Raw genomic sequence first — 23,150 nt, forward strand, 5'->3', positions numbered from 1 at the left:
GTTTTGTAGAATTTTAGACTTTTTCGGTGCTAATCTCGTCACAATACAAGATTTCAATCATTGCCCATTGTCTTCAGGGCAAAAGTGATCCCCTAGCCTGCTTTATAGCTGGACTGCCTGCAGCTGGAGGCTCAAGATTCCAGACTGTGAAAAATTCCTTTAAATCTTCTAGCTGGCTGTACAAGCAAACATTCTCTCCCGGGTCAAGTTCCACGGAATTAACGTCCTAATTATAGGACGTGGCTAAGTCAGACTGACAATGTCATGCTCATTGCAGGGCTCCCAAAACGGGCAGGAAAGGCATTTATCAGGTAGGCCAATTTTTTAAAAGATTTGAAAGGGATGCTTTCAAAGCTTTGGGAAAAAGTGAAATCTTCCCACCAAATCCTGTGAAATTCTGGCCCATGACCATTCAAAATGGGAAGGGTCACTTGGAAGGCAGACTTTACTCAGAATTGCTGTAGATTTGGGAGCAACAGCAGGAGGAGATTAGCAAGAGATAAGACTGATTGGCTCTAGCCCGAGTGGGAGAGAAGTGAGTCAGTGCCGGGAAAACAGTTGAAAACTGAGGAATTTGGTTTGTAAATTGGTAAATCAGGCAATTTATCAGAATTTAAGCAAGACTGCTCTTAGAGAGCGGCAGTGAGTGAGCGGCCTTGTGAGGGAAGTGCGAGTCTTTGGCTCGAGAGTCTTAGGAGAGGAGACCACGCAATACGCTTGAGAGGTAGAGACGAAAGAAGGAGATGTCAGGCAAGCTGATTCAGTGCGATGCTTGCAGTATGTGGGAGGTCAAGGACACCGCTGGTGCCTCTGGCTGCTACAAACGCGAGAAGTGCATCCAGGTAGAGCTCCTGAAGGACCGTGTTGGGGAACTGGAGAAGCAAGTGGATGACCTCCGGTTCGTCCGAGAAACGGAGTCGTTCCTCGACAAGTCCTACAGTAAGATTGTTACACCTAAGGTACTGGAAGAGAGAAGGTGGGAGACAGTGAGAAAGGGAGGGAAGCATGGAATGCCAACGTCCCCGGGTGGTGTACCTCTTGTAAACAGGTTCACCCACTTAGAAGCTGTTGGGACCAAAGACGTGTTTACACTGAGCGGCGGACTGGCTTGCGATGCGAATAGGGCTGTTGAGCCAAAACTAAAAAGGCCTAAGGCAGGCAACGCCATTGTAGTGGGAGACTCCATTGTCAGAGGTACGGACAGGGGTTTCTGCGGCAACAGACGGGATGCGAGGATGGTGTGCTGCCTTCCTGGTGCCAGGATCCAGGATGTCATGGACAGAGTACAGAAAATCCTCAAGGGCGAAGGTGAACATCCGGTAGTGCATGTCGGCACAAACGATGTCGGAAAGAAGGGGATGCAGCGTGACTTTAGAGAGCTCGGAAAAATGCTGAAAGCAGGACCTCTAGGGTGGTTATCTCCGGCTTGCTTCCAGTTCCTCGTGCTGGCGAGAGCAGGAACAGGGAGATACGGGACCTGAACGTGTGGCTGAGGAACTGGTGCACGGGGTAGGGATTTAGATTCTTAGATCACTGGGATCTGTTTTGGGGTAAGGGGGAACTGTACAAAAGGGACGGATTGCATCTTAACAGGTGTGGGACCAGCATTCTGGCAGGCAGGTTTGCCACTGCTACACGGGTGGTTTTAAACTGAATAAGGGGGGTGGGGTGTCGAATGGGATAGTGGAGGATGGAGTTAAAGGGAAAGGGTTTCTTAAATGTGTGAGCGTAGAGACCGAGGGGTGTAAAATGAGGGTAGAAGCAATAGGTAGCAAGGTGAAAAGTAAAAGTGGCAGGCTGGCAAATCCAGGGCAAAAATCAAAAAGGGCCACTTTTCAGCTTAATAGTATAAAGGGTAAGAGTGTTGTAAAAACAAGCCTGAAAGCTTTGTGTCTCAATGCAAGGAGCAGTCGTAATAAGGTGGATGAGTTAAATGTGCAGATAGCTATTAATGACTATGATGTAGTTGGGATCACGGAGACATGGCTCCAGGGTGACCAAGGCTGGGAGCCGACCATCCAGGGATATTCAATATTCAGGAGGGATAGACAGAAAGGGAAAGGAGGTGGGGTAGCGTTGCTGGTTAGAGAGCAGATTAACGCAATAGAAAGGAAGGACATTAGCTTTGAGGATGTGGAATCGATATGGGTAGAGCTGCGAAACACTAAGGGGCAGAAAACGCTAGTGGGAGTTGTGTACAGGCCACCTAACAGTAGTAGTGGAGTTGGGGATGGCATAAAACAGGAAATTAGAAATGCGTGCAACAAAGGTAAAACAGTATTAATGGGTGACTTCAATCTACATATAGATTGGGTTAATCAAATTGGTAAGGGTGCTGAGGAAGAGGATTTCTTGGAATGTATGCGGGATAGTTTTCTAAACCAACATGTAGAGGAACCAACGAGAGAGCAGGCTATTCTAGACTGGGTATTGAGTAATGAGGAAGGGTTAGTTAGCAGTCTTGTTGTGCGTGGCCCCTTGGGCAAGAGTGACCATAATATGGTTGAGTTCTTCATTAGGATGGAGAGTGACATCGTTAATTCAGAAACAAGGGTCCTGAACTTAAAGAAAGGTAACTTTGAGGGTATGAGACGTGAATTGGCCAAGATAGACTGGCGATTGATTCTTAATGGGTTGACGGTGAATATGCAATGGAAGGCATTTAAAGACTGCATGGATGAACTACAACAATTGTTCATCCCAGTTTGGCACAAAAAAAAAATCAGGGAAGGTAGTGCATCCGTGGATAACAAGGGAAATCAGGGATAGTATCAAAACAAAAGATGAAGCGTACAAATTAGCCAGAAAAAGCAGCCTACCAGAGGACTGGGAGAAATTCAGAGACCAGCAGAGGAGGACAAAGGGCTTAATTAGGAAAGGGAAAATAGATTATGAAAGAAAACTGTCAGGGAACATAAAAACTGACTGCAAAAGCTTTTATGGATATGTGAAGAGAAAAAGATTAGTTAAAACAAATGTAGGTCCCTCGCAGTCAGAAACGGGTGAATTGATCATGGGGAACAAGGACATGGCAGACCAATTGAATAACTACTTTGGTTCTGTCTTCACTAAGGAAGACATAAATAATCTGCCGGAAATAGCAGGGGACAATGAGATGGAGGAACTGAGTGAAATCCAGGTTAGCGGGAAGTGGTGTTAGGTAAATTGAATGGATTAAAGGCCGATAAATCCACAGGGCCAGATAGGCTGTATCCCAGAGTACTTAAGGAAGTAGCCCCAGAAATAGTGAATGCATTAGTGATAATTTTTCAAAACTCTTTAGATTCTGTAGTAGTTCCTGAGGATTGGAGGGTAGCTAATGTAACTCCACTTTTTAAAAAGGGAGGGAGAGAGAAAACGGGAAATTACAGACCAGTTAGTCTAACGTCGGTAGTGGGGAAACTGCTAGAATCAGTTATTAAAGATGGGATAGCAGCACGTTTGGAAAGTGGTGAAATCATTGGACAAAGTCAGCATGGATTTATGAAAGGTAAATCATGTCTGACGAATCTTATAGAATTTTTCGAGGATGTAACTAGTAGAGTGAATAAGGGAGAACCAGTGGATGTGTTATATCTGGACTTTCAGAAGGCTTTCGACAAGGTCCCACATAAGAGATTAGTATACAGACTTAAAGCACAAGGTATTGGGGGTTCAGTATTGATGTGGATAGAGAACTGGCTGGCAGACAGGAAGCAAAGAGTAGGAGTAAATGGGTCCTTTTCACAATGGCAGGCAGTGACTAGTGGGGTACCGCAAGGCTCAGTTCTGGGACCCCAGCTATTTACGATATATATTAATGATTTGGACGAGGGAATTGAATGCAACATCTCCAAGTTTGCGGATGACACTAAGCTGGGGCACAGTGTTAGCTGTGAGGAGGATGCTAGGAGGCTGCAAGGTGACTTGGATAGGCTGGGTGAGTGGGCAAATGCATGGCAGATGCAGTATAATGTGGATAAATGTGAGGTTATCCACATTCGTGGCAAAAACAGGAAAGTAGATTATTATCTGAATGGTGGCCGATTAGGAAAGGGGGAGATGCAACGAGACCTGGGTGTCATGGTACACCAGTCATTAAAAGTAGGCATGCAGGTGCAGCAGGCAGTGAAGAAGGCGAATGGTATGTTAGCATTCATAGCAAAAGGATTTGAGTATATGAGCAGGGAGGTTCTACTGCAGTTGTACAGGGTCTTGGTGAGACCACACCTGGAGTATTGCGTACAGTTTTGGTCTCCTAATCTGAGGACAGACATTCTTGCCATAGAGGGAGTACAGAGAAGGTTCACCAAACTGATTCCTGGGATGTCAGGACTTTCATATGAAGAAAGACTGGATAGACTTGGTTTATACTCGCTAGAATTTAGAAGATTGAGGGGGGATCTTATAGAAACTTACAAAATTCTTAAGGGGTTGGACAGGCTAGATGCAGGAAGATTTTTCCCGATGTTGGGGAAGTCGAGAACAAGGGGTCACAGTTTAAGGATAAGGGGGAAATCTTTTAGGACCGAGATGAGGAAAACATTTTTCACACAGAGAGTGGTGAATATCTGGAATTCTCTCCCGCAGAAGGTAGTTGTGGCCAGTTCATTGGCTATATTTAAGAGGGAGTTAGATGTGGCCCTTGTGGCTAAAGAGATCAGGGAGCATGGAGAGAAGGCAGGTACAGGATACTGAGTTGGATGATCAGCCATGATCATATTGAATGGCGGTGCAGGCTCGAAGGGCCGAATGGCCTACTCCTGCACCTATTTTCTATGTTTCTGTGTTTCTTACATTCCCTTGGGAGCATAGAAAAGCTCAGTATACCAGCCAAATGATTTCCCAAGCTGCCTACCATCCTCATGTTAAAATAATTCTGCCAATTCCATATTGGCCTCACCAACCTTCTGAGAACCCACAGAACTGGAGTGGAAACAATTTGTCCTCAACAGCTAAAGAAGGCCAGGCAGAAGTAGTTGTTCCTGGGTAACTGTTTTTGTATCCATGCCATATAAATATATGCAAACAGTTGTTTCATGTCATCTTTGTATGGTACAACAATCTCCTTCCTTTATTTGAAGGTAAAGTGTCCTTCCACTAGTAAAGCAACAGAAATGTTATACTTGAACGTATATGTGCACAGTATTTTATCCTGTTTACAAAATACACTCCCCTGACATCAGTCTGAAGAAGGGTCTCGACCCGAAACATCCACTCGCCTGGCATCAGTCTGAAGAAGAGTCTCGACCCGAAATGTCACCCATTCCTTCTCTCCAGAGATGCTACCAGTCCCGCTGAGTTACTTCAGCATTTTGTGTCTACCTTCGATTTAAACAGCATCTGCAGTTCTTTCCTGCACAAATACACTTCCTTGTCAGGACTCAATTGTTATTTTTTCTCCTTTGCACAGGTGCTCCTATTATTCTTTCTTCTCCACATTTTTACCAGGCAGATCCAAAATATATTGATGATATTGAAGGAATGCATCCAAATAAAATCGACCATGAAACTTATTTGGACATAAATCCTGTAAGTATAGTCTTGAATCAAAAAAACTAAAGCTTGGCTCTGCGTAGTATCTGGTGAAGTTAGAAAGATGGCATTGTACAAAGCAAATTGTGTATAATTAATAAAGTGTTTGAAAGAAACAGTTTGGAAACAGGCCCTTCAGCCCACTGAATCCATGCTGGCCATTGATCACCCATTCACTCTAGTTCTATGTTATCACACTTTCACATGCACACACTACACTCTCGGGGCAATTGACGGGCTAATTAACCTACAAATCCACATGTCTTTAGCATATGGGAGGGAACCAGAGCATCCTGAGGAAACCCACATGGTCATGAAGAATGTGCAAACCACACAGACAGAATCTGAGGATGAGGCCTTAATCAAACCTGGCTCTGGCAGTGAGACAGCAGCTCTGCCACTTTTTATTCTATAAACTACAATCTGTAATTAGAAGAGAAAAATAGTTGAGTAATTTCTTTAGTTATGCTATATCAATAGATTTGCAATCACATTTGAAGTATAATTATTCTTGAAACTATAGATTCATGTACTTGGTTTGCGTTTAAGACGTCTTATTTTTATGGTGGCTGCCTGATGCCACCACCTGGTAACAGTTGGGACTGCAATACAACATATTTTAAACATTCTGGATAGTTGCAATTTTAGTATTCAGTTTGAGTCGATTCAATTATGTTGTGATATGTACCAGTGATCTGAGGTACAGTTACAATAAAAGTCTTGCTCATAGCATCATCACAGGCATGTAGACTCAGACAACACACAATTATAAACGACACATAATTATACAAGAGTTGGGCAGCATGGTGGGGCAGAGTTGCAACCTTACAACGCCAGAGACCCGGGTTCTATCCTGACTACGGGTGCTGCCTTTACGGGGTTTGTATGTTCTTCCAGTGACCTGCGTGGATTTTCTCCGGGATTTCCAGTTTCCTCCCACACTCCAAAGATGTAGAGGCTTGTAGGTTAATTGGTGTGGTATAATTGTAAATTGTCCCTCCTACGTGTGTGTAGGATGGTGTAAGTGTGCAGGGATCGTTTATTGGCGCAAACTCGGTAGGCCGAAGGGCCTGTTTCCACACTGTATCTCTAAATTAAACTAGTGAGTTTGTGAGACTGAACTCTGAGTACTGTATGCAGTTCTGATCACTCGGCTTATAGGAAGGACATCTTTAAGTTGGAATGGCTGCAGAAGAGATTCACCAGGATGTTACCTGCGTTTGTGGGCGTGTATTATAGGGAAAAGTTGGACAGGCTGGGATTTTTTTTCTTTGAAGTGCTGAAGGCTGAGAGGTGTCTGTTGAGGTATACAGTATCATGAGGGGCATGGATAAAGTGAATGTTTTTTCCCCAGGGAAGAAGAATCTAAAACTAGCGGGCATTGGCTTAAGGTTGGAGGAGAGAGATTTACAAGGGAATCTCAGGAGCATTCTCATCCCTCGGTAGTTTGTAGCTGTTATGAGTTGCCAGAGAAAACTATAGAACTGGATACAACTATGATTTCAAAAGGCATTTGGACAGAGATGGATAGCAATGGATTTGAGAGCTATGGTCCACGTGCAGGCAAACGGGCTTAGTCTAGTCTGCCCACTTGGTTGGCATGGTCAGAATAGGCCGAAGAGCCTGTTGCCATGCTGTATAACTCCTTGACTTTAAGACCGGGTAAAAAGAAAAAGATGAGTTCAAAAACACAATTGGAAAAACTAGTCCATGGCAAGAGCTAGCCCATAGTGTTCCTTTAGTGAAGTATTAGGATTGTGCAGGACAATTCAAGAATCGAGTGGTTGTAGGAAAGTAGCTGTCGCTGAATGCTCTGGTGATGGAGTTCAGGCTTCTGTTCCTTCTTCTCGATGGTGGAAGTAAGAAGAGGGCATGGCCTGGATTATGGGGATCCTTGATAATGGATATGCTGCTTTGAGGCAGTGCATCATGTAGATGCTTACAATGTGGGGAGGGCTTTATGTGCGGTGCCCTGTCTGCACCCACTTGTGTTCCTCCGCATTGAATCTGCCCTACCTGGCCATGATGCAACTTGTCAGCATACTTTATATGGTATATCTAGTGGCGACTGGCCAGGGTGTCAGCTTGCCCGATGGCAAGTGGGCCCCTGATGAAGTGATGGCAAGTGGGCCCCTGTTAAATGATAGCATTGTAGTTGTGGGTGGGCTCCCTTTGTCTCCTGGCAACCAATATTTTTAGACCCAGTCCGCCACTGGGTATATCTGTAGAAGTTTGTTAACGTATTTAGTGACATGCAGTATCTCTTTCTGCTTCTAAGAAAGTGGAATTCATTTTGTGTAATTCATGATTACATCTATGAACAGGGTCCATGACTGGTCATCTCAGATGTTAACATCAAGGAATTTGAAGCTGCTAACGTTCTCCATCACCCCACCAATTAAAACTGGCATGTGGTCTCTGGCCTTCACCTTTCTGAAGTCATTGAGCAAAAGGTTGCAACACCCTCAACCAGATGTTCTATATCTTTCCTGTATGCTGAGTTATCAACACCAATGATCCTGCCAAGAACAGTGGCCTCGTCGATGAATCTGTAGATGCCATTAGAGCTGTGCTTGGTCACAGTCGTGGGTGTAAATAGTCGAGGATGGAGCTTAGCAAGAAACTCGGGTGCACCTGTGTGTGGTGCTGGTCACTGAGCAGGAGATGTCATTGATCCGCATTGATTGAAGAAGCCGGGGATCCTGTTGCAAAGGGAAGTAGAGAGATCCAGGTCATGGAGCTTGTTGATTAGTTTAGAGTGGATGATGATGTTGAACACTGAGCTGTTGTTGATAGGCCTGATGCTTGCGTTCCTATCGTTCCGATAGTCCAGAACAAAATGGAGAGCCAGTGAGATAACATCTGCTATTGACCTGCTTTGGCGATAGGCAAATTGAAGTGGATTCAGGTTTAATTTAGAAATACGATGTGGAAACAGGCCCTTCGTCCCACCGAGTCCATGGTGAGCATCGATCACCCGTTCGCACTAGTTCTATCTTATCCCAGTGTCGCATCCATTAGAAACAAAACGTTGGTTTGGAGGTGAAAGTTTTATGGAACACTAGACCAAGTGCAGACCCGTTGGGTCTGTTCCCGCAACGCGAGGTTGCGAGGGGAGGGGGCAGCTCTCATCATTTTATATCCTTCTATCAAGCCTCCCCTCAACCTCTGAAGTTCCAGAGCAAACAATCCAAGTCTAACCAACGTCTCACAGTAGCCATACCCCCCGAAAGCAGGCAGCATTCGGGAAAACCACCTGCACCCTCTCCAAAGCCACCACTTCTTCCCTGTAATGGGATGACCAGAACTGTTTTATTAAACTGAAAATATAAAATTGCTGATGGAAAGAGGTGAGGGGGATTAACCATGGTATTATTGATTATGGAATATTGAAAGTAAAGCAAATGGTGAGGAAATGTCCTTGCACAAAGTTACACATAGTAAAGATATGTAATTTATAATTTGAACAGTGCTGGTCAAGACTTAAACTGTACATCTGAGTAAATGCATGTTTTGATTATTACTTTTACTATTTAGCTCACAGGACTTCTCGTAAGGGCTGCAAAACGAGTTCAGGTCAATATTTATGTTGAACAAGTGATTGGATTTCGGTAAGTAAAATGAAATGTTGTGTTTGGTTTGGAGGTGAAAGTTTTATGGAACACTAGACCAAGTGCAGACCCGTTGGGTCTGTTCCCGCAACGCGAGGTTGCGAGGGGAGGGGGCAGCCTGAGGCCACACACACACACTAACCATCCTCACACACACACGCGCGTACACTAACCACCCCTCACACACTAATTACCCCCATTGATATTATATTAAGCAGGGAGGGAGGAGAGGGGGGAGAGGGGTAGGGCCGCCCAGCAGCCGTCGGCCTCAGAGTGAGCGTCAGCTCCATGGCCTCGCATCCTCGGCGCTTCAGACCCCGAGTACGGGGAGGTGGGGAGGATGGAGTGGGTGGGCGGGCGTGATGCCGAGTGAGCCTGCGGGCCGCCAGCGAGGATGGCGAAAAGCAGCGTGGGACCAGCCGATCTTTGGCTTCAACCAGCGTGACAGAGCCGGGGGGATGTGGTGGGAGAAGTGGAGAAGAGCCAGGCGGCAGCAGCCGTTATGGTCGCGCGGGAGACGCGATGGGAAGGTGGCCAGCAGGAAGTGGCAAAATGAGTGAGTGGGGGGGTGAGGATTTTATTAAAAATGTGTACAGAAAAATGACTAACTTTAATTAGTGGATCAGCGAATGTAAAAGTAAAATCGCTAGCGAAATGGTAAAAATCTCGGCGTTTTTGCGTCTGGTTTTGGCGGAGTAACATATCAAAGGCAAAAATAATGACACACACACACACACACACACAGTTTTAAAAGTATAGATAACTCAAAATATTTCCCTTTTGTTTCTGCAAAAATAGAATTGATGAAAGATTTGTACACTAAGGTTCAATGCAATTTGATTCCTAACAATTAGAGATGAGTTTATTGCTTTCTGTTTACTTCCATAAACCTGCAAGAGGAATTCAAAAAGGGAAAGTTAGTGCTTGCATCAGTATTATTGTGAATCAGGTTTTGAAGGTTTTCTCCGTTATAGTTTTCATCAGAGCTTTAGAAGCTTATTTTGAAACCTCTTCTTTGATTGTAATGGCCTCTTCAGTAGATTGTAATGGCCTCACCATCCTGCTTTGCTTACAATAAGCGAGTTTGGTATTCCGACTGCGCATGCCCATAGGTCACAAGCGAAAAACAATTGGTAGCGAATTGAGGAATGCAGTTGAACAGAGGGATCTGGGAATAACTGTGCATAGTTCCTTGAAGGTGGAATCTCGTGTAGATAGGGTGGTAAAGAAAGCTTTTGGTGTGCTGGCCTTTATAAATCAGAGCATTGAGCATAGAAGTTGGGATGTAATGTTAAAATTGTACAAGGCATTGGTGAGCCAATTCTGGAGTATGGTGTACAATTTTGGTTGCCAAATTATAGGAAAGATGTCAACAAAATAGAGAAAGTACAGAGGAGATTTACTAGAATGTTGCCTGGGTTTCAGCACCCAAGTTACAGAGAAAGGTTGAACAAGATAGGTCTTTATTCTTTGGAGCGCAGAAGGTTAAGGGGAGACTTGATAGAGGTCTTTAAAATTATGAGAGGGAGACAGAGTTGACGTAGATAAGCTTTTTCCATTGAGAGTAGGGAAAATTCAAACAAGAGGACATGATTTGAAAATTAAGGGACAAGAGTTTAGGGGCAACATGAGGGGGAACTTCTTTACTCAGAGAGTGGTAGCTGTGTGGAATGAGCTTCTAGTGGAAGTGGTGAAGGCAGGTTTGTTTTTAACATTTAAAAATAAATTGGATCGTTATATGGACGGGAAAGGAATGGAGGGTTATGGCTTGAGTGCAGGTAGATGGGACTAGGTGAGAGTAAGTGTTCGGCACGGACTAGAAGGGCCGAGATGGCCTGTTTCCGTGCTGTAATTGTTATATCGTTATATATGATTCTTGTTAGGTGAGTAGGTAAGTAGCAGATGAAATTATTTGAGGAGTTGAGATGAAGCATTTGAGGAAGGTAAAAAGCAAGACACTGCAATAAATAACTGATGTAGGAAGGGCAAACTGGACCATTGCTCAAAATATGTGGAAGGCAAGTTCGATAAAGTGGTTAGAATGTTTACAATTTTTCAAGCTTTCTTTATTGGCTGAGCAATGATAATGAGGCCAGGATTAGTTAGGATGGATACGATTGTTTTGGTCACTTTTATAGTGGGAAGGATGTGAGACACGCCAGAGAAGGCCTGCCAGGATTTTTAAAACTTTATTTGAGGAGTGATTAGATGAGGTGAGTGGAGAGGGAAAATTGAAGGAGGGAAAAAAGTAGTATTTATTGCAAGAAAAAGGTGTCAATGGGTTTCAATCATAAACACAATAGGTGTTTGCTATCCCACAATAGGCAAACAGAGGGTTTCTGAAACTTGGAGTGGATGTTTAGAGAAATATCTACAACTTCATAACTATTCTACTTTATTTCCACAGTCAGACTGGGAATATTCAATCGCTGGTCTTTCCTATAATGTATCTGAATGAGGTAAGGCCATTTCAAAATATTGATCTGAAATTGCTTATCATAGATGCAAATATTATTGCAATGGTACCATCTGAGGCTGCATTGCTTTCCAGAAAAAATTCCTTCACCATTGCCTCTGATCCCAGAATTCCTCTGTGGAGAATCCTCTTTCTCAATGTAAGGGGTGCAGTTTGCTTTGATGGCTCTACTGCTCAATTTGCTCATGTTGTCACTGTTTACCAACTGCCCTCTAATATACTACCCCGTAACTAATTTTACTTCGGAGTCACGTGAGTGACTTCGTGAAGAAGCCCGCTCAGGGCGCAGGTGCGGCATTACGCCAGCAAGTGCAACAGCGGCGGCAGCTGGAGTCAGGCTCTCCAGCTGCACTTTAAAAGCGCACTTTCAGGTAAGTGAAGGGTGCGTTGGGAACGGAGCGAGTAGGAGTTGGGGTTTTTGTTTCAGGAAAACATGTCCCAACGCAAGAGACTCGCGACCAGAGCTGCCCGAGCTTTAACTCCGCCAGAGGAGTCTATTCCAGCGGGGCAGCAGCCAGCGGCACTACCGCTGGAACAGCGGTTTGAGATTCCTCAGACCGAGCCGGGCCCAGTCACGCCAGAGCCTACACGGCGGGCTGGGAAAGCCACCTGTAAAACTAACCGGCCGGTCGATTCCGATTCGTCGGAGGAGGACATGTCCACCCCCAAGCTGGGGAGAGACAGCCGCTTAAGCAGCATCATGCAGCTGCTGGAGGGGATGGTCTACCGGGAGCAGCAGCGCTCTCGGTCAGACAGGACAGGCGCCCCCTCCATGGTGCTGAGTCCGGCACCCCCCTTTGCGACCTTGGACCAGGACTGGGAGGTCAGCATCGGTGACCAGGAGCAGGCTGGTCTGAATATGGGGCAGGCGGAAGGTACCGACAAAGAGCAGGGTGTGCAGGAAGAGCTGCTAGGGGTAGTAACACGATTCGTTGCTACCCCACGGGTTGGAGCACCACTGCAACCTAGAATGGCTGCAAGTATCAATCATCTATCAAATAAGCCATTGCAGGAAAAGGTGCTCGCCCAAGTGCTGGACGAGCACATCGCCCCGGATAACTGTGAAGCCCTGAAGGTCAAGAGCCTCAACCCTCAGATATGGGGTAACGTGGGTGGACCTATCCGCACTCAGGAGGTCAAACTCCAGCGGGTACTTCGCCTCCTGACGGCGGCGATAACAGCATACGCACGGGGAGTCGAGACCACAGAAATGACAGCTCATCAACAGGATGTCTTGGCGCTCATGTGCACCACGCAATACGAGCTGAACAATCTCAGGAGAGATAACATTAGGCCGGCACTGAATCCTAAATTTGCAGGATTGTGTAAGGCTCCCACTGTAGAGACCGACTCATTTCTTTTTGGAAAAGATTTAAATAAACAACTGAAAGAAATGGAGGAGGCTTCGAAAACCTTTAGCCTCATGAGGGCAACACCGCCAGCACCTGTACCGAAGCTTTTTATAACACCAAGGCGGCAGCACACCGCTGCATCCACCAGTCGGCATCATCCATATGCGACTGGTCAAAGCTTGGGGCCGCACTATCCCCAGAAACCTTTTTTAGGTCAGGGCCTGCAGCGGACCCCCTGGAAAATGCGCCTCCCCCCAACATCGCCAGCTCGTCAACAGAAAACATCCAAAAAGAGAAAACCTCAACCCCGCCAATAACCATGGAGGTAGGTGGATCTGGTTCCTACCCGCATATTGTGAATAAGGGTGAATTACTAACAGGGGGAAGGTTACGCTTATTTACAAAAGCATGGGGGAGGATCACAGATGATAAATATATACTTAATAGTATTCAAGGTTATAAAATAGAGTTTATTTCGAGTATACCGCCAGTTCAACACATGCCTAAGAGGACATTTGTACTCTCCAACAAACAACAACTGGAGGGACAAGCTGAACTGGTAAGGCTTATAAACAAAGGGGTCATAGGAAAAACTATTCATGAGCCCTTGGAATTTGTTTCCAATATATTTACTAAATGTAAAAAGGATGGTGGATGTCGCATCATCATTGACTTAACATCCTTGAATGTGTTTGTTAAGTATATACATTTCAAAATGGAAACATTTGCGACTGCTAGACAATTGATTTTCAAAGGATACTATATGGCCAGCATCGATCTCAAAGATGCTTACTATCTAGTACCGATACATAAAGATTATAGCAGATATCTTAAATTTATCTGGATGGGGGAGCTTTGGCAGTATAAAGCACTGCCTAATGGGCTTACTTCAGCTCCAAGACTATTCACTAAAATATTGAAGCCAGCCATGGCAATGTTAAGGAAACAAAACCATATAGTCATGGCATATTTGGACGACATCCTCATAGTTGGGAAAACTATGGAATTGGCAGTAGCAGCAGTATCAGCTACAAAACAGCTCCTAGAAACTCTAGGGTTTGTCTTACATCCAGATAAATCCAAGTTAAATCCATCCACAATTATGGACTACTTGGGGTTCACAATTAACTCAGTCCAAATGACGATTACCATGCCAAGGGAAAAAATGATTGCATTAACACAATCATGTGAAAACTTAAAAGTAAAGAGAAAGCCAACTATTCGACAAGTGGCTGCAGTAATTGGGAAAATGGTAGCAGCTTTTCCAGCTATCCAATTTGGACCTTTGCACTATCAAAATTTGCAAAGAGCAAAGATAATAGCATTAAAATGGCACAGAGGTCATTATGATCGGATTATGACTATACCCCCTGAAGCAATAGCAGAGCTACAGTGGTGGATTCAATATATTTGGCATGGTTATAGTCCTATAGTTATCACTAATCCTACGTTAGTAATCCAGACCGATGCTAGTGCTCAAGGCTGGGGAGCAACTAACTCCATATCCAGCACAGGTGGTAGATGGACTAACTCAGAATCCTCATTACTATCTACACTGGGCATTAACACTTTGGAAATGTTGGGCGCTTTTTATGGTTTGAAAGCATATGCGTCTGATATGCGTCACTTGCATGTTAGATTAGAAATAGATAATACAACGGTGGTGGCTTATATTAACCATATGGGCGGCATCAAATCTTTATCATGCGACAAATTGGTTAATATGATTTGGCAATGGTGTGTCGAAAGACATATTTGGCTTTCAGCTACCTATCTACCAGGTAAGCTAAACATAGTGGCGGACACCAGGTCACGGAAATTCAATGATAACATCGAATGGATGTTAAATCCTAAAACATTTGCTAAAATTGTAAAGCAATATGGGAAGCCAGATATAGATTTATTTGCATCAAGACTGAATCACCAACTACCAGTCTATGTCGCGTGGGAACCAGATCCGGAGGCAGCAGCGGTAGACGCTTTTACGTTAGATTGGGGAAAGTTTGTGTTTTATGCTTTTCCCCCCTTCTGCCTCATTAGTCGGGTGCTTCGAAAAATCCAGACGGATTCAGCGTCTGGAGTTTTGGTGGTGCCCGACTGGCCTACACAGCCATGGTTCCCAATTCTCCAGGACATGGTGGTGGAAACACCTATGGTATTCCCCAGTCATCCAGGGTTACTGACTCACCCAGTATCAGGCATCAGCCACCCATGCCACAAAGATATGAATCTCCTGGGTTGCAGATTTTAAACCGACCTTACCTGGATCTGGGGCTATCGGAACAAACCATCGCCACCATGTCAGCATCCCTACGGATATCCACGAAGAGGCAGTACCTAACCTGCATCAAAAAATGGGAAACGTACTGCCAGAAAACCGGGATTGCTTATAAAACGGCCACAGTAGCGGATGTTCTGGAATTCCTGGCAGACTTACATCATCGTGAAGATTTGAGCTACAGTGCCATCAACACGGCACGTAGTGCTCTTTCAAATTACCTCAAACCTGCGGGACATCAGGCCATGGGAGCCCATCCGCTGGTGGTAAAACTGATGAGGGGCATATTTAACAGCAAGCCCCCCACCCCGAGATATACAAAAATCTGGGATGTCAGTGTTGTACTAACATACCTTCGGGACAGACCACCAGCCAGATCTCTCAGCTTAGAGCAGTTGACTTTAAAAACACTCATGCTCATGGCACTAGTATCTGCACAGAGGGTCCAGTCCTTACATAAACTTCGACTGGACAACATGGACACTACATCGGATCAGATCACATTCACTATTCAAGGTCTGATAAAACAGTCCAGGCCAGGAACATCAAACACGCTAGTGGCATTCCGGGCATACCCACTAGAGCCACGATTGTGTGTGGTGACCCACATAAATATTTACATAGACACTACCCATAACATCAGAGGAAGTGAGAGAGCCTTATGGGTCAGCCACAGGAAACCACATGGCAGGGTAACAAGTCAAACCATTTCAAGGTGGTTGAAACAGGTTTTGGAAGCTGCTGGAATTAACATTAATCTGTTTAAATCTCATTCCACCAGGGCAGCATCCACATCATCGGCGGCCAGAATGGATGTGCCTGTGGACTTAATCCTCAAGAAAGCAGGATGGTCACGGGAAGCCACATTCCGCACATTTTATAATAAACCGTTGGTGGAACCTGATATATTTGCAGTCAGCATTTTAGAAACTGCAAATGTTTAATTTAAAGCCCGGGGGAGCTATTTTTTCTTTTGTTATTGTTAATAAATACCGTTTTGTTTTCAAAACAGATTCATTGGTTGATTACAATAACACTTCCTTCCTCAAGAGCTTTCGGTAGTGAGTGTATAAACTGTTACACGGTTTGAAATCACAGAGCTTTGAAATCTTCACGAAGTCACTCACGTGACTCCGAAGTAAAATAGTAAGATTAAACGAGAACTTACCAGTTTGAAGTTTGATCTGTATTTTATGAGGAGTTACGATGAGGGATTACGTGCCCTCCGCTCCCACCCTCATTACATGGATCAAACCGATAAATTGATGTCTCTTTGTTCTTTACTATGTTACTTCAAATACGTGTCTGTCTGTGATTCCACACCGCTGCTTGGAAGCATGCCGCACCTGCGCCCTGAGCGGGCTTCTTCACGTAATCCCTCATCGTAACTCCTCATAAAATACAGATCAAACTTCAAACTGGTAAGTTCTCGTTTAATCTTACTATTATAGAGTTACAGACTTGAGGTTTTCCCATCAGTTATCACCTTGGTAAAAATTAGCAAGTGCTATTTGCTTTGTACTATTTATAAGTTTAACACTTTAATAATTGCATGTCCAGTCCTTGAGGGGCTGTGAATAGCCATTGGAATGTGTCTTACGACATGCAATATCCTCCAATTGTTAGGTAGATTGAAACTAATATGTTCTTTCCCATTATAAAACATTTAACTGTGTCAGTGATTTCACTGCAGACCACCCACTCCCTAACTCCAACCTAAACATCTGAAGAAGGGTCTCGACCTGAGAAGTCGCCCATTCCTTCTCTCCAGAGATGCTGCCTCACCCACCGAGTTACTCCAGCATTTTGTCTACCTTCGAATTTACCAGCATTTGCAGTTCTTTCTTACATCAAACATGCTGGTGTTCATTGTGCCCTACCTATTCTAAGAGAGATTCCAAACACTTTTTTATCACTGTGTCTTTTGGGTCCATAGCATTACTTATATATGTGCCCCTGCTTCATGACTTAATGCTCAGACTCTGTCTCTTGCTGCCACAACGCACCCAATAAGCCTTCTATTAGCTACTCGCCCATTGCTGTCCTGCTGTGTTGGTATCCCTTACCCAAAAGCTTCAGCCATAGGGATCTCACTTGTACATCATATTTTTCTTCATGGTTATAATGCTATTTTTAACCAATTATTACCTTTGCAACATTTTTCATGTAAGTCAGTGTTTAGTTGAGTGTAGTGAATTCTGCTCAAAGGCAATGACGTGCTAGCAATTAATTACAAAAACTTAGCAAAATCATTGCAAAGCATTCCAGAAATTCAGTTTACCGTTTTTCTGCTGTATTGATACATTTAAATGTTTTGTTTTTGATCAAAACATCTTTTTAGCTCAAATTTATTGTGGATCATATAGGCCATCATTCTAATCTGCCTATATTAGAAATAGTAAAAGAACACATGCACTGGAGTAACTCGGCGGGTCGGGCAACATCTCTGGAGAACATGGATAGATGACGTTTTGGGTCAAGGTCCTTCTTTAGACTGATTAAACTTAGAAATGGTAATGGTCAACGTTCAAATTTCCCACATGGGAATTTTATTTGGGTTGTTTGTTTCTATTGATTAATCTTAAAACAATGATTTAAAACTAGAAGGGAAAGTTCTAGCAAAACCAATCCTAAGCACCGCTGCACACCAACACTTAGCTCCCCATCCCTGTCTGTCCCTGGATAATCGTGTAGAAGTCTTGAAATTTGTAAGCTTTAACAACCAATTGTGATTCGATTTGGGCCAAAATGCTGTCTGGGATGGTTTTGAGTATCTAACAGGAACTAATACTATTTGAAAACCTGACAAATGAGCAAAACTGGATTATTTTTTAAGTAGTTAAGACTGTGATATGATCCTAAGGCAAATTTAAAATGACTGAACTGACTTTCTTTACTGCAAATGTGACTATATTATGAATAAATAATGCATTACACTCGATAGGATGAAGTTCAAATGAATGACTGCTTCACATAATAGGGTGAAATGTTTTGATCTGTTGAGAACATGGTATTATGTCCGTGTTACCAGATGTGGTTACTGGTTAAACCTTCCCCTTTGAACCTTTCTTGTTGCAGAGCGTTTTGATTGATGACTCATCGGCGGCGAAGTTGAATTCCATTATCCTGCAGACGGATGTGGTGACTGCAATCCCATTTATGATGATGGGTTTAGGGATACTCTTTGGGTTGATCTTCATCATACTTGCATGCACGAATCGCGAGGTGGGTATTGCATGGTGTATGAAATGGGAACGTGAGGCCTTGTGGCTCTTTGAGCTTGCTCTCACATTCATTAAGTTCATTGTTCATCTGATCATGCCCTCATTTCTAATCCTATCCTGAGTTATCTCCATAACCCTCTACTGCCCTGTAGTACAGTCTCAGCCTTGAATTTGTTCAATGACTGCTCGGTGTTAGAGAATTTCATAGATTCCCAATGCATTGAGCAAACATATTCTCCCCGTACTCTGCCTTGCATCTAAAAACCATGCTTCCTAGTTCAAGACTACCATGGGGGAAAGCATCCTCTCAGAATCAGTCCTGTTAAGCCCCTCCATAATCTTCGATGTCCCAGAAAGATCGGATTTAATCTCCATAGATCCAACCTTTCCAACATTTCTTCAGAAGAACTTTTACGTGGGTAATACAACCAATGCATATCAAGCAGCATTTGTGGAGAAAGAAATGGTCAACATTTGATGATCAGCCATTAACCTGAAAACATTTCTCTTGGGAATCAACATTGGAAGTTTTTTCCTGAACTAACTCCAGTCCAAATATATTATTTCTTGAGGAAGGAGACCAAAAGTGTGTTCATAACTCAAACATTGATGCCCATAATTTTCCTACTGTGTAGCGGGGAATCGCAGGAGTCCAGCCAAAAACTAAGTGGACACAAGTTGTGTGCACTAGACGTGTTTATTCTCAACGATACAGCTCCCTACTCCTCAATGGTCATGGGCGTTTCCCGGCCTTAAATACCAACTCGGGTACCAACCCCGTGACTAGCGCCTCCCACACCGAGACGCCGCCCTCCAGAGCCGAGGGTTCGTTGTGCCCGTGGCTTACCACCAGGTGCCACCACAACTGCACCATGTCCTTTGCAACAAAAACTGATGTTCCTTTTACCCTGATTATTGCTTTTCTTGCAAGTTAACCTGTGTTTCTTATGATATACATGTCTCTCTGCAGCAGTGTTTGCTTCGTTTAAACATTACTTTGATTTTCTTTGTTATTAATAGAAAGATAATAATCTTTCTATAATCAGGAAAATTTGCCAGTTTCGTCCCTATATAAGTTGTAAATAGTGGAGTGGTCCCAATGTTGATGCTGGTGGCATCCCACAAAGTGTGGCTTGCTGACTTGAAAATGACTGATTTATCCCACCTCTGTTTTCTATTGGTTCACAAATGTTATCTGTGGTAATGCATGTAAACTTCTATGTAGTGGATTATCTTTTTAATCTTTGTTTTGGATTGGAACGCATCTTTGAGCATAAATCTGGCAGGGGATAGGTGCTCGTGTTAAGACATCGACAGGCCATGTGATTTGTCATTGTCACAGGGTTGGTCATGGAAACAATGTATATGGAGGGATAGATTGAAGGAGGAGCAAGAAGAGAAGGGCATCTGTATCATGGTGATGAAGTAATTGGGTGACTTTAGCTGATTCCGAGGGTTTGAGAAGAGAGGGAGGCTCCAGCAGCATGAAATCAAGGGAAAATTAGGATTTGAGAGGCAAGTGTTTCAGTGGAGGATTAAATAGTTGAAGAATGTGGTCTGGGCAAGTTTTGGTTGGGCTGGTGAACTAAATAATCCCATGTTTAGGATATTGGCACTTCCTCGTAGAATAGGTTGGATAAACAGTGGATTGTATCACCAAGATTCGGGGCCTCAGTTAGGGAATGGTGAATTCATGAGCCAAGCTTCCATGATATCCTTATGATCTAAAAAACATAAGGCAGGAGTCTTGTTTGTGGCTCAAGGCATTGTGTAGACTTGAGGGTCTTCAAAGTGATGGTGACAGATGGTGTAGGAGTTGGGATTAGGGAAGCAAAAGCGACTGAGAGAAATGGAATAAAAGATTGCCAGGTAGGTGACAAGAAAGACTGGCAGGTGGTGAAAAGAGAGACAGACAGAAAGAATCAAGAGAAGAGTGTTGTGGTTTAATCTGGAATACTGCCCACATTATAACATGAAGTGACTGTCTTATAATTGATCCCAGCGTAGCTCGTAAATTTTACCTCCGGTTATTGCTAATCTATTAATGAAAATAACTTTAATGTATCCTTATTGCTAAATGAGATTTGAATCATACTATTATTTGGATGGCAATTTTGGCCATCTTAAGCCTATCTTAGGTAAAACTAGGCCAACAGAATCAGAGTAACTCAAGAATACGATTTTAAAAACTATCGTGTTAGATACCATGTTCTTTTATTTCCAGTATGTAACATTAAATTATGATCAAGTTGAAAATTGTTTACTTTGACCCTAATCAACAGAAGGTGGTCAAGTGGGTGAATAGTATTCTTTGGCATCCAGGAATGGGAAGAAGAAATACAAGTGCCCTTCCAGTTTAAAATGTATCCCTAAATCCTTTTGTTCAGGAAGTAATAACCATATTTAAACATGAAACTAAGTGATTATCTTGCTCATCCGAGATATTTATAATGCGGCCCTTTTATGTGCTTTAATGATGAAGTGTTGCACTTGTTTTTGAACAGGGAACAGAAGCGGAAAGAGCACCACTTTTGAACTCATCATAAGTATCCATGCCGCAACTCTTCAGCTGTGACAGCAAAGCAACATACATGTTTGTTTTGGGTTTCCTTCTACATCTTCTATGACTTAGGAACAAACTGGTCCCTGAAATTTGATGTAACTGATGTTAATTATTCAAAGTATGAAAAGTAGTCACAATTTTGCAAGTTTGGTTATCAAATGGAGTATTTAACGCTTCAATGATTATGTGATTACCATGAATCCAAAGGAGACAGGGCACCATATCTCTCCATTATTGACTACCAAGCCTAAATTATATAGGGACAGAAGCCTTTCGTAACTTAGCCTTATAATCTCGATCACTTATGATAGTGAAGTTGCTCTAGTATAAATATTGTGCATGGTACACTGTGGAATTTCCCAATAACTTGCATTCTGTATATAATGGACTGTGTAATTTAGCGTTTTTAACTTCTTAATAGATAACTCCCTGCTCTTGGGTAACTCCTATTCTGAGTGAGTTGGTTTGAGTCATTTTTTTAATTTGCACAATCCTGCTTCTTCAACCCACTACACATTGCAACTACACATGCAGCCCTGTTTGCACTTTATTTATTCTCCACTGCCGAGACATTTTTTAGAGGAAAAAAATCAACTTGTGATATTGGGTATTGGTTAATTAGTACCACAATTCTAGTTTGTACATGGGTGCAAATACAAAACTAACTTTTGCACTCGCATTGGTTGAATGTGATTTAAACAAATATTTCCCTTTCTAATCAATTGTGCATAGATCCTGTAGACATGATTCCTTTAAATGTATTCCAGCCACCTCGCATTGCCATATCATTTTTTTTTTTTTTTTTTAAACTTGATGGAATGGGTTTTAGGAAGATTATGTTAATTATGCAGCCACCTTTAATGACTGGTGTTCTTGTTTGGGTAATGGATCTGATACTGCTGAATAAGATAAGGCAGAAAATGCAGTTATTGAAAGGTGGTGGACCAGAAATGTCATGGTTCAGGGTCATCTAATAAACTAGTTAAATAACCTTTGCAATCAGTGGGCGATCTACCAGGCTAATTTATAATGAAGACTAATTTTGCAATCTTGAATTATCATCAGAATCCATCCATTCGTGTCTGGCTTCTGGCTAAAGATACGGAACAAAGCAATGTCAAAATTATGAATGAGTTCTGGGAAAGCAGCCGCTAGTGTCATTGATTTGAAGACCCCATGCTTTCTTACACCTGTATACTATGCATTTGAACTCATTACCAAATATGAAACTCCTGTATAGTTTTATAATGAAAATGTAAAAAAATAAACAATGCACACCATGCCATTTTAGCATTGTATGTAACTGCTGACAAATGTGTAAGAAGGAACTGCAGATGCTGGTTTAAACTGGTTTAAACACAAAAAGCTGTAGTAACTCAGCGGGACAGACAGCATCTCTGGAGAGAAGGAATGGTTGATGTTTCGGGTCGAGACCCTTCTTCAGTCTGAAGAGGTTCCTTCTCTCCAGAGATGCTGCCTATCCCGCTGAGTTACTACAGCTTTTTGTGTCTAACTGCTGACCAATGTTTGGCACAACAGAATGTCCATCTTGTTCAATGTTACTGACAAAATATTAATAAATCTGTTGTTCAATTTGTTTTGTAACCATTTGTAAAATGATGAAGTGCGAAAGAAAGCCGGTGACTTAAGACCACATGGTGGGTGAGTGTTGGGAGGTCCCTCATCATGATGATCGAATGCTTCAACTCTAACAAAGTGGTCCATGGCCCAAACACCTAAAGACTTGCCCAACAAGACAAGAAAAGTGATCAGCATATCTAGTGTAGAGAGGAACCGTGTGCTTGCTGAAAGGAGCACTTCAAAAACTCAGCAACCATTCATATGCCTGGGGAGGTGAGCCCCGAGGAGCACTTGCTTTGGTGGCAAACCACTGCAGAACCGGTGGCAGGTGAAGAGTTCAACTGGGGTACACCTGTCGCATTAAGGTAGGTGTCCCAAGGCAAGCTCAGTGAGGATAAACCCATGAAGCAAAAGCCCACTTGATCTTCAATATGATTATGGACTATGAAAGTGGGGCATCACAACCTCCCTGACCTTCTGGGAGTTGAGCAAGAGGTGTCAGAAAAGTAACCACAGGGATAAATGGCTTGTGGCAGCCAAGTGTTCATAGT

General features: G+C 43.2%; 1 protein-coding gene across 1 annotated transcript in view; it reads left to right on the forward strand.

Annotated features, from left to right (window-relative positions):
- The window catches only part of LOC129699746 (lysosome membrane protein 2-like), a 42,840-nt gene extending 20,217 nt beyond the window's left edge, over positions 1-22,623 (forward strand). The window contains exons 8-12 of the mRNA XM_055639789.1: positions 5,393-5,511; positions 9,052-9,125; positions 11,533-11,584; positions 18,310-18,456; positions 20,960-22,623. Of these exons, the coding sequence (XP_055495764.1) occupies positions 5,393-5,511; positions 9,052-9,125; positions 11,533-11,584; positions 18,310-18,456; positions 20,960-21,001 (434 nt within the window). The 3' untranslated portion in view covers positions 21,002-22,623. The remainder of the gene's footprint in view (positions 1-5,392; positions 5,512-9,051; positions 9,126-11,532; positions 11,585-18,309; positions 18,457-20,959) is intronic.
- Positions 22,624-23,150: the final 527 nt, after the last annotated feature.

This window comes from Leucoraja erinacea, chromosome 1, assembly GCF_028641065.1.
Source record: "Leucoraja erinacea ecotype New England chromosome 1, Leri_hhj_1, whole genome shotgun sequence".
In the NCBI taxonomy this organism is placed as follows: Eukaryota; Metazoa; Chordata; class Chondrichthyes; order Rajiformes; family Rajidae; genus Leucoraja; species Leucoraja erinaceus.